Source organism: Protomyctophum parallelum (assembly GCF_964188405.1).
Source record: "Protomyctophum parallelum genome assembly, chromosome: 1".
NCBI classification, from domain to species: Eukaryota; Metazoa; Chordata; class Actinopteri; order Myctophiformes; family Myctophidae; genus Protomyctophum; species Protomyctophum parallelum.
The window spans coordinates 35,117,883-35,129,811 of record NC_139697.1 but is presented as its reverse complement, the minus strand read 5'-3'; the positions used below and the strand labels follow the sequence as shown (position 1 = coordinate 35,129,811).

The 11,929-nt window shown below is 45.0% G+C and overlaps 2 protein-coding genes and 1 pseudogene across 3 annotated transcripts; all 3 read left to right on the top strand.

The window, feature by feature from the left end:
- The first annotated feature begins 768 nt into the window (after positions 1-768).
- On the top strand, positions 769-2,118 carry LOC310865252 (CCR4-NOT transcription complex subunit 11-like; annotated as a pseudogene). The gene has a single exon. The product of its transcript is annotated as a CCR4-NOT transcription complex subunit 11-like (transcript).
- Positions 2,119-5,156: 3,038 nt separating this feature from the next.
- On the top strand, positions 5,157-6,500 carry LOC310865263 (CCR4-NOT transcription complex subunit 11-like; the record flags this gene model as incomplete). Its single annotated transcript, XM_083774288.1, has 1 exon — positions 5,157-6,500. The coding sequence occupies one exon, from the start codon at positions 5,157-5,159 to the stop codon at positions 6,498-6,500; it is 1,344 nt and encodes a 447-aa protein (XP_083630414.1).
- Positions 6,501-7,483: 983 nt separating this feature from the next.
- LOC310867523 (alpha/beta hydrolase domain-containing protein 17C-like) lies at positions 7,484-11,044 on the top strand (the record flags this gene model as incomplete). The annotated part of the gene is made up of 6 exons (XM_083777638.1): positions 7,484-7,501; positions 7,665-7,715; positions 8,185-8,311; positions 8,965-9,777; positions 10,588-10,683; positions 10,902-11,044. The coding sequence occupies 6 exons, from the start codon at positions 7,484-7,486 to the stop codon at positions 11,042-11,044; spliced, it is 1,248 nt and encodes a 415-aa protein (XP_083633764.1).
- Between the last annotated feature and the right edge of the window lie 885 nt (positions 11,045-11,929).

Sequence of the window (11,929 nt, the reverse complement as noted above, 5' to 3'; positions counted from 1 at the left end):
CAAACGGTGACAAAATAAACATTAAATTCTCTTTATTGTCAATGGCGTTTTTAAAACAAACATTGAACTAAAAACAAACATTAAACCTGTATAGGCCTATATTCTCTTTATTGTTAATGGGATTTAAAAATAAGGGTATTCAAATGTGCATGTAGCATGCAGTTTCACCAAGACACTAGGTAGCCTATATGTAAGATTAATCATCATTAGTCATCATATCAGTATTGGCAATATCTGCCTGCAATAATATATATAAATATAATCTGATAAAATCTGTTTTAGCCAATATTTTAAATAATAAATATGTGTATCAGCAGGCCTTATAAATCAGGTAATAAGAATGCACAGTTGTTTAGTCTTCAAAACTCTAATTCACTATCTCCACCAAGCTGGAAGGCAAGGGAAGTGAGTCCGCAGCTAATCTTGCAAACTAATGGGACAATCAACAACTCAAGTTGGTGTGAATACTTTTCACATTGTGTTAATTCATCATTTAAGATCCACCATCCACAGAACCACACAGCTCCATATCTGGACATCAATATGATGTAATTTGATGATGCAACATTCTCTGGCAGAATTATACGCTTCACTGACTTTATCCTGTATCCTGCTGCAGCTTGATCTATGTTTTGCATGCACGACAACTTTCATGTTAGTTATTTGTGCTAACTAACGGAATGCTGCTTGAATTGAGAATTGGTTAGTTATCGGCTTTGCAAAGTTAGTCTAGTAACTGTTGAATAAACAATGTCGTTCACACTCGACATGTCACTCGGCCCGAAAGAGCTTTCCAAACTGTTGGGTATCATATCTGAGGAGACTTGCACCAACACCTTCGAGAACCTCTCATCTACCTTCTATGATCACTTCGGAAAGGCAGAACATTTCCGTGTGGGTTCTGCGCTGGTGTTGCTGCTCCAGCAGTCGGACTTGTTGCCCAGCTCCCCTCAGCGGATTACCGTCCTCTAACTCCTGTGGGAGATGTACCGCACCAAGCCGCTGTCCGAAAATCCCTTTGCTGTGGTGTTCTCCCATCTGTTGAACCCCTCATTTGTCGGAGAGGAGCAAGAGAAAATACTCTCTGGTTTCCAACCACCCATCACGCAGCAAGAGAAGTTCTTCCTCTCCCAGCTGATTTTGGCCCCACCCAGAGAACTTTTTAAGAAGACACCCCAGGAGGTGTCATGCATGGATGTCAGTAACATGCCGTGGTCTATAGACATCAGTGGACTGCAGCTAGTCTTGGCAGAGCGACAGGCAGAGCTTCCTGTGAAAAGCAAGGCTAGTTTACCCAGTATCCAGAATGACCTAGGACTAGGTCCTTATTCATCCAACTCAGGCTTTGACAACTCAGTTGCCAATCAGACCACAAAGTCTCTGGTCACAGGACTTGGCCCTCCACCAGAAAAACATTTCTGTCCAGAATTCATCCGGCCACAGCCTCCTCTCCATGTGTGCGAGGACGAGCTGGTGTGGCTGAACCCCACAGAACCGGACCACAGCATTCAGTGGGACCGATCCATGTGCGTGAAAAACAGGACGGGAGTGGAGATCAAATGCATCATGTCCAAGGCCCTCAAGAGCTCACTGTCCACCCAACAGATGTCACAGCTGGTGAAAGAGCTTGAGAAGGACCCTGATCTGGTGCACCACATCGACCTGTCCCCAGCCAAGCTGCCTGACCTGGTGGAGTACAACCCACTGTTGGCCTATGAGCTGCTGATGAGGCTTATGGAGAGCAGTCAGATCACAGAGTACTTCTCTGTGCTCTGTGCTCAGCACAGCATGTCTCTGCACTGCATGGAGGTGGTAAACAGGTTGACAAGTGCTGTGGACCTCCCCCCAGAGTTCATCCACCGCTACATAGTCAACTGTATCTCCACCTGTAAGCAGATCAAAGACAAGTCCATGCAGAATCGCCAGGTACGTCTGGTGTGCAGCTTCCTGCAGTCGTGGATCCGCAACAAGATCTTCAATATGCAGGATCTCTTCATCGAGATGCAGGACTTCAGTATCGAGTTCATCCGCATTCGTGAGGCTTCCGGCCTTTTCCGCCTTCTCAAGAACATACAGGACACAGGAGAAAACCCCACAGACACTAAACCTATCAAATAACATTAGAACTGGCCCTAGCTGCCATATAATGTCCCTTTAAGCATTTTTGAGGGGCTCTAGCCCCTCATGGAGAGCTTTGTGTGTATGTCTGTAACATGGAATGTGATGATTTGATTGGCTGATGTTTGATGATAAGAGCGCTCCTCACTTGATTTTTGAGGAGCGCAGCTTTTGACCCCACACGTCTCAATATTTGCCATTGACAATTAAAGGAGAAAATGTGGTCAAATGTCTGCCAAATCTTGTCCCCACAGGCCCACACCCGCGAAATATGAGGTACATTTGTGGCAACAGACATACTGATTGGCCAGTATGAGATAGATGATGCATGATGTACGATGCGCCCCTCACTTCACACAAGTGTGATTTTTATGTTTTAATTAGATGAAGTGGAACTGATTTTGGTGCTAACCAGATATTAGGTATTAACCAATTTGCCTATGATAATGGGTAGCCTACTGCAAGTGCTCAGGTACTTTTGACCAGTCATTCTCAACCTGGGGGGTCAACGGTGAGGTGACAATTTAATTAAAAATCACCCCTGTGTGAAGTGAGGGGCGCTCTTATCATTATACATCATCATACATCATCTCATGAACAACTGAATTCATGTGATTGGTTAGCTGATTTGCTCGTCTACATATGACGTAACATTTCCCCACAGATCTATGTCATATTTGACGGACATTTGACCTAATTTCTCCTTGCAGCAGTCCAACGTTGACCACTAATGCTACTGCTGCTCAAACACGAACATGCACACAACTCCATGTTTTCCTGCCCACAGAAGGGCTGGGGCTGGGGGAGGAAGGGGACAGTGAGTCTGTGGATGAGGGGTTTATGGATGAGTTGGACAGCAAGATCACTACTCTGAAGCTCCAGCAGAGGGCACCGAAGGCTGTTACATACCCTGAGTAGGGGTTCTCCATCTCTATCACACTGAAAATAACCCAATTTAGCAGTCTTGCAAGTGTTATGTAGAATTGTGGTTGTTGAGGACTTGGCTAACATGGCTAAGAAGCAGCAAAGATACAGTAGGATGTATAATAAAGTGACTTTCAAACCAATACAGAATGGCATTCTGTGAAGATCAAACATATAATTGATTAGTGCCCTACCCTATTCCTGTTCTGTTCTTTAGCTACATAGAAATGTCTATTTGTATGTCTCTAAATGTTTGTATGTCTTTAAATGTTTTGATGAATTGAACAATGTGGACCCTGTTGTAAACAAGTGTAATGCTTAATTGGGTCGTCCACTCACAGTTGACAGTCTTTGTATTGAGTTTGTGCTTAAAATGTACTGTAAATTCTACAAACTGTTAATAAATATTCCAATCAATCAATCAAAACCTTTATTCTAGGGAAAGGTATGGTCCACGCACTGGAATCAATGTTCACTTCCTTTCCAATAAAACTCCTTAACGTTCTGTGTTTGTTTCTGCTTGGGGGAGAACTGAGAATAAAAAAAGAATCCTAAGTGGATATAAAGTGAGTGCTGGTATTCCTTTATATAATTTATACAGTCGACCTGGCTGTCAACATTGTAACAGTATTTAAAAAATCACACCCGTGTGAAGTGAGGGGCGCTAATATATTAAAGTCTAACTCATGTTGCTCATAAAACTCATAAAACAAACGGTGACAAAATAAACATTAAATTCTCTTTATTGTCAATGGCGTTTTTAAAACAAACATTGAACTAAAAACAAACATTAAACCTGTATTCTCTTTATTGTTAATGGGATTTAATGTTTGTGTTAGGGACAAGATGACGTAAATTTACCCTTCACTAAAAACAAACATAAACCTGTATATAGAAGGGGCTAGCGCCCCTCAAAAATAAGGGTATTTAAATGTGCATGTAGCATGCAGTTTCACCAAGAGACACTATAACAAAATACATACATAAATGGATGCACCTGGGACGTATCCTCAGTGATGTATCCCAAGGTCATCGGGGTTTCGGGTCTCGCAACATCATACCCCTCACTGAGGTGACCCAGCCGGGAGTGATCAAGTCCCGACTTACGTCCCAGTAGCTACCCTCGATAAGTCACATTAGGGAAAAACCAGGACCACACAATCCGTTCCTCCTGAACTACTCTGCCGGGACTGGGAGGTACCATTCTGGCACATGGAAGGACTAGGCTCTGTGGGTTGACACCTGTCCGGGCCCCTCCTACGTCTCACCAGGTCCACTCCTGCTCTCACCAGGTCAGGCCCTGTGCGTTGCACCAGACTCCCAGCACCAGGCACTTTATTCAGGAATGGTGGATTCTCAAGCCGCAACGGTTCCACAGGCTCCACCTTGCCCTTGGTGGTGCCGCAGGCTCCGCTTGACGCTTGCATGGCCCTCCTAAAGGCCTCACCGTGGGTTTGTTGGGCTTCTTCCTCACGGAAGACACAGGCTGGGGCGCTAAATATATGTAAGATTAATCATCATTAGTCATCATATCAGTATTGGCAATACTGCCTGCAATAATATATATAGGCTAAATATAATCTGATATAATCTGTTTTAGCTAATATTTTAAATAATAAATATCATGTGCATCAGCAGGCCTTATAAATCAGGTAATAAGAATGCACAGTTTTTTTGTCTTCAAAACTCTAATTCACTATCTCCACCAAGCTGGAAGGCAAGGGAAGTGAGTCCGCAGCTAATCTTGCAAACTAATGGGACAATCAACAACTCAAGTTGGTGTGGATATTTTTCACATTGTGTGAATTCATAATTTAAGATCCACCATCCCGCCGATCCACACAGCTCCATATTTGGACATCAATATGATGTAATTTAATGCAATTCGACATGATGTAATTTGATGATGCAACATTCTCTGGCAGAAATATACGCTTCACTGACTTATCCTGTATCCTGCTGCAGCTTGATCTATGTTTTGCATGCACGACAACTTTCATGTTAGTTATTTGTGCTAACTAACGGAATGCTGCTTGAATTGAGAATCGGTTAGTTATCGGCTTTGCAAAGTTAGTCTAGTAACTGTTGAATAAACAATGTCGTTCACACTCGACATGTCACTCGGCCCGAAAGAGCTTTCCAAACTGTTGGGTATCATATCTGAGGAGACTTGCACCAACACCTTCGAGAACCTCTCATCTACCTTCTATGATCACTTCGGAAAGGCAGAACATTTTCGTGTGGGTTCTGCGCTGGTGTTGCTGCTCCAGCAGTCGGACTTGTTGCCCAGCTCCCCTCAGCGGATTACCGTCCTCTACCTCCTGTGGGAGATGTACCGCACCAAGCCGCTGTCCGAAAATCCCTTTGCTGTGGTGTTCTCCCATCTGTTGAACCCCTCATTTGTCGGAGAGGAGCAAGAGAAAATACTCTCTGGTTTCCAACCACCCATCACGCAGCAAGAGAAGTTCTTCCTCTCCCAGCTGATTTTGGCCCCACCCAGAGAACTTTTTAAGAAGACACCCCAGGAGGTGTCATGCATGGATGTCAGTAACATGCCGTGGTCTATAGACATCAGTGGACTGCAGCTAGCCTTGGCAGAGCGACAGGCAGAGCTTCCTGTGAAAAGCAAGGCTAGTTTACCCAGTATCCAGAATGACCTAGGTCCTTATTCATCCAACTCAGGCTTTGACAACTCAGTTGCCAATCAGACCACAAAGTCTCTGGTCACAGGACTTGGCCCTCCACCAGAAAAACATTTCTGTCCAGAATTAATCCGGCCACAGCCTCCTCTCCATGTGTGCGAGGACGAGCTGGTGTGGCTGAACCCCACAGAACCGGACCACAGCATTCAGTGGGACCGATCCATGTGCGTGAAAAACAGGACGGGAGCAGAGATCAAATGCATCATGTCCAAGGCCCTCAAGAGCTCACTGTCCACCCAACAGATGTCACAGCTGGTGAAAGAGCTTGAGAAGGACCCTGATCTGGTGCACCACATCGACCTGTCCCCAGCCAAGCTGCCTGACCTGGTGGAGTACAACCCACTGTTGGCCTATGAGCTGCTGATGAGGCTTATGGAGAGCAGTCAGATCACAGAGTACTTCTCTGTGCTCTGTGCTCAGCACAGCATGTCTCTGCACTGCATGGAGGTGGTAAACAGGTTGACAAGTGCTGTGGACCTCCCCCCAGAGTTCATCCACCGCTACATAGTCAACTGTATCTCCACCTGTAAGCAGATCAAAGACAAGTCCATGCAGAATCGCCAGGTACGTCTGGTGTGCATCTTCCTGGGGTCGTGGATCCGCAACAAGATCTTCAATATGCAGGATCTCTTCATCGAGATGCAGGACTTCAGTATCGAGTTCATCCGCATTCGTGAGGCTTCCAGCCTTTTCCGCCTTCTCAAGAACATACAGGATACAGGAGAAAACCCCACAGACACTAAACCTATCAAATAACATTAGAACTGGCCCTAGCTGCCATATAATGTCCCTTTAAGCATTTTTGAGGGGCTCTAGCCCCTCCTATGGAGAGCTTTGTGTGTATGTCTGTAACATGGAATGTGATGATTTGATTGGCTGATGTATGATGATAAGAGCGCTCCTCACTTCACACAAGTGTGATTTTTGAGGGGCGCAGCTTTTGACCCCACACGTCTCAATATTTGCCATTGACAATGAAAGGAGAAAGTTTGGTCAAATGTCTGCCAAATCTTGTCCCCACAGGCCCACACCCGCGAAATATGAGGTACATTTGTGGCAACAGACATACTGATTGGCCAGTATGAGATGATGCATGATGTACGATGATAAGAGCGCCCCTCACTTCACATGAGTGTGATTTTTATTTTTTAATTAAATGAAGTGGAACTGATTTTGGTGCTAACCAGATATTAGGTATTAACCAATTTGCCTATGATAATGGGTAGCCTACTGCAAGTGCTCAGGTACTTTTGACCAGTCATTCTCAACCTGGGAGATCAATGGTGAGATGACAATTTAATTAAAAATCACACCTGTGTGAAGTGAGGGGCGCTCTTATCATTATACATCATCATACATCATCTCATGAACAACTGAATGTTGTTTATGTGATTGATTAGCCGATTTTCTAGTCTACATTTGACGTAAATTTTCCCTTCATTGTCAATGGCATTTAATGTTTGTGTTGCCACAAATTTACATCATATTTGACGGACATTTGACCTAATTTCCCCTTTCATTGTCAATGGAAAATATTGAGACGTGTGTGGGGACAAAAGCTGTATATAGAGCGCCCCTCAAAAATCACACCTGTGTGACTTGAGGGGCACTCTAATCATCATGTCATCATACATCATCTCATTCTGCCTAATCATGATTTGCGTTACACTATACACAAACCCTTAAAGATGGAAAGATGGAAAAAAGAAAAGAAAAGAAAAAAGTTCATTACTGCGGCAATGGTAATCAACAAAACTGTACTGTAGAAACTGGTCAAACATTGGCCAGTTGAAATAATATAAGCTTTTTTTAAAAGTCGATATCGCTTGTAGATCGGCTATTTTTTTAAATATTTGTCTCCACCTGGCCGAAGGCATGAGGCGCTATGTTTTTCACACGTGTGTCTGTGTCTGTGTACAGCTAATCTCTGGCACTGTTGACCTGGTCAATGCCAAACTTTGCACGTACACAGTATCTTTATAGTCAAGTGATCAAGATTTTTAGATCTGTCCACTATTTCATATTCCAAAATTTCCATCCTGATTGGCTAACATTGGCTTCCAAAGTTTGCAGGATTGGCCCGTTTTGAACAAAAAGCCTCAAATCATGAACGCAGTGTGCAATTTATGTGATGTTTATCATACACTTTCCTACTAGGCTAAGGAATAAATCCCACTCTTTTCACATTGGCCTGTTATAGCGCCACCAACAGCTGGATTTTTGCAAAACACATCTTTGGAACAAAATGCCTCAAATCATGAATTTGAACGTCCAATTGCCAGATGTAAGAAGAAATGGCACCCTTTTCACACTATTATAGTGCCAGCAGGAGGCCACAATAATGTTGCTGCTCTGAGGAGCACTTTTTCTAGTTATCAGTGGAACCAAGTCAAACAAAATGTAATTCATCAACTCCTACAATTTTCCAAGTGTTTATCAGAGTCTGAGTCAGAGGAAAAGGACTGAGCACTGTTCACAGTTGCACTGCAGATCAGAGCTAATTGCCATCCGAGCTCCGCCTAACAAATACCTGCAACACAAACCAAAACAGTGGACAAGCAGACACAGTGAGGAGGGTCACACTAGCAATCAAACTTTGGTTTGGTTACACAACTAGTCGTGATTGTGCTTGACAAGGTCAGGCAAGGGGGTCATGCCGTTGTGTGCTAGAGATGCACCCTATTTAATGGTGCCATATTGAACAAACTGCAAAGGTGCCTGCCTAAATATGTTTTATTCACACACCATGAGGAGGAATGCACCCAACAAAGGATGGTGCGGTGCCCGCAAAGACACATCCTTGACCTTGCTGATCCAGTACCATCTCAGCCTCCTGATCTAGGCCTCACATGTCCTAACTGAGGCAGGATATGTGGTTCCAGAAGAGGAGGAGGCATGGCAAATGTTTGTGTTGTGTGTGACATGACGTCATAACAGAGCTATCTGATCAGACTGTATAATGTGTTGAATAGCGAACTGAGGTCATTAATTGTATCCATTTATACCTTTGGCACAAGTCGTCTAGATGAGAAAGAATATTTGGCTGAGCAACTAGTAAAGCATTGCATTAGAGGTTTCCGCATCCCGGTTAAGTTTGTATCGAACACCACTGTAGCGGGTCCTAGAGATTGATTTATTGGGTAACTGCTCTGGGTTCAAATGTTTTTCTTCCTTCGAGCATGGTGCAGGCTGTTATGCTGTCTCCCCTGTAACATCGTAGCGAGAATTGCTTTCTTACCTCCGGAGCCCACATACTCGTTCGACACCGATCCTACTGGGGCCACTCATCTACACTTAAATTTGATCGGCGAAAAGCAGGAAAAACTGGATGCCGTCGCTGTCTTTAAAACAAGAAGCATTTGGGGAAACCAGGTTGGATGCATGTTTATACGCTGTGCCCCCAACAGCCGGTACACGCTGTTGTATTCCCATGGCAATGCAGTGGACTTGGGAGACATGTACAGCCATTACATGGAACTCGGGTCCAGTATCAACTGCAATGTGTTCTCCTATGATTACTCCGGCTACGGGGTCAGCAGTGGGAGGCCGTCTGAGAAGAACCTGTATGCAGACATTGAGGTAGCTTGGCAGGTGCTGAGGCACAGGTATCATGTGACCCCAGAGAACATCATCCTGTACGGTGAGAGTATAGGCACGGTTCCCACGGTGCACCTGGCAGCGCGCTACAAGTGTGCCGGTGTTATTTTGCATGCTCCCCTCATGTCAGGGCTGCGGGTGGTCTGTCCAAACGCACGCGAGACCTGTTGCTTTGACATATTCCGTCGTTGCTGCGACGTCTTCTCCAGCATCGACAAGGTGTCCAAAGTGGAGTCACCAGTGCTGGTGATCCACGGCACGGAGGACGAAGTGATCGACTTCTCCCACGGCCTGGCCATGTTTGAGCGGTGTCCGCATCCTGTGGAGCCCCTGTTTGTTGAGGGAGCGGGCCATAACGACATTCATCTATGGGACGAGTACCTGAAGAGACTCAAGAAGTTCATCTCCTCCGAGCTGTCCACCTACAGTAGGAGACGTAGGAGTGGAAGACCCCCTGTCTGACACGCCTACCTCCCCGGCACAGGGGTTGCATTTCAACACAATCAAGACATCCCACTACACACCACCTGATAGGGCGGTCACCTCACTGAGAACGGACGGACAGACGGACTCACGCACATTTTAAGTTTTAACCATTTATGTCCACCCAATTAAGGAGATGCATACAAGGACACAATTAGTAAAGGTGCAGTAGAGTTACACTTACAAAAGCATGGCATGTGTTTTCATGGTACAATAGGCATGTCACTCGACATATCCTAATTTCTGCTCTAGCATGCTGAGTGACTCACTCAGCATCCGTCTATGGGTATAAGTAGCAGCGTCTCCGCCATATATGGCGGCTGCCGATTATAGTAGGAACACTACAATACTTTTCCAGCCTTTTTGCCTCCTTTTTGGGCATCCCATGCCCTAGGCTGCTGAATATAAAAACAAATAGTCTGCACGGTGCACCTATAGCCCAGCTCTGAGATGGTATTTAGAAGTGGTTGGTATTTAATGACCTTGGTCATAAAGGCTTCCTCTAGGCTGTGGTCAAAGGTGCAGGCCTAATACAGACACTTCCCTGGACTCTTCATCAACCACAACATCTGGTGTATTTGCTGTCAAATATGTAAATATGTCTGGGTTATCACAGAGTTGAAACATGGATGGAATGACACAGGAATGTTTGTACATTCTCACTGATGATGCATGATATTTTGATATGTCCTTTGCTATGAGTTCCACTATTCTATCATGGCGTGCTATGTACATCCCTTTGTATGCATAACATCCATTTAAGATGTGTGGCAGTGTTTCAGTGATCTGTTCTGTGTTGTGATGCAAACAATGAGGGACCTGAGTGGTGGGGAACCAGATGGAAAGATTGAGTCTGGCGGTAAGGACTTGTAGTCTTGCTGTAACTGTGAATGTGATAATGTCCTCATTGAGTGCAAGTTTCCCTTGGAGTTTTAGTCCAGTCCAGTGTTGGTGTACATCCATGAGGACCCATCTGGCACCTGCAGCTGTTAGCAGGCAACTGTGTCCAGCATAGGTGACATAGGTGACCCTGACCTGGACGAGGGGGTCAGTTATAATGTCCTCTGAGACCCTCAGTCTTTGAGTCAGACCGCACCCACTCCAGTGCGGACACAGAGGTCGTTCAGATCAGGCCAGTCCGACAAAACCCCAAATCCAGCAGAACGGGTGTCCAGTTTCCCACTGGGTTTCCACTTAAATCCAAGATAGTGTGGCTCTAACTCCCTGGCCAGTGGGACTTTACACCTTCTTAGGTCTAGGAACAGGGAGGATCGAGCCAGCTCCCTAACATCCTTGTCGTCGTTCTTCAGAATTTTCAGAAGGTGGGAAATCTGAATTCTGCTGTAGATCTACGCTTGGCAGCCCCAACCCTCCTTCCCACTGTGGATGAAATATAATGTCACGGGTACTGTGTGAATTGAGTCCAAACCACTTTCGCACCAAGCTCACAGTTTTGTTGTTCATCTCACACAGTACCTTCTGTGGGATGTGGAAATTAGCAAACAGGTGTTGGAGAGTGCCACCTGTCTGACAGCTTCATGGTCAGTGCCAGTGGACATCTGTCGATCAGGTCCAACCTAGCTGTATATTCAGACAGGATGTACACACACCCACACACGCACGCACACACGAAAAATAACTGAGTGCATATTTTCCAGAATTTGACACGGTTGATCATCAATATGATGATGTCAGGGAAGCTACTTCATTATTAAACCCTGTCTTTCATGGGAAATTTCCCATGATGAACATACCAGTCATATGCTATGTTTCACCCAGATAGATGTCTAGAGACGCAAGAGAGAGAGGCATGATCAACCTTTTGTTTGTTTGTGGGGCTAGAGATAGGCTACTGTAACCATAGATATATAAGATATGTCTATGACTAACAGTCCTGTCAGTACATACTCTAACATAGTACAATAGGTGGTGGTAGTGCAAATTAACTCTGGTTGGCTGCTGCTATTCTGCTACAAGTAGGCCTAAACGCTTTCTGCTGCAGTGCTCTCACCGACTCGTCTTCCTTTTCCTTTTACTTGTAGCAGAATAGCAGCAGCCAACCAGAGTTTACAGTAAAGAAATCAAGCCTGCAGCGTGCAGATCGT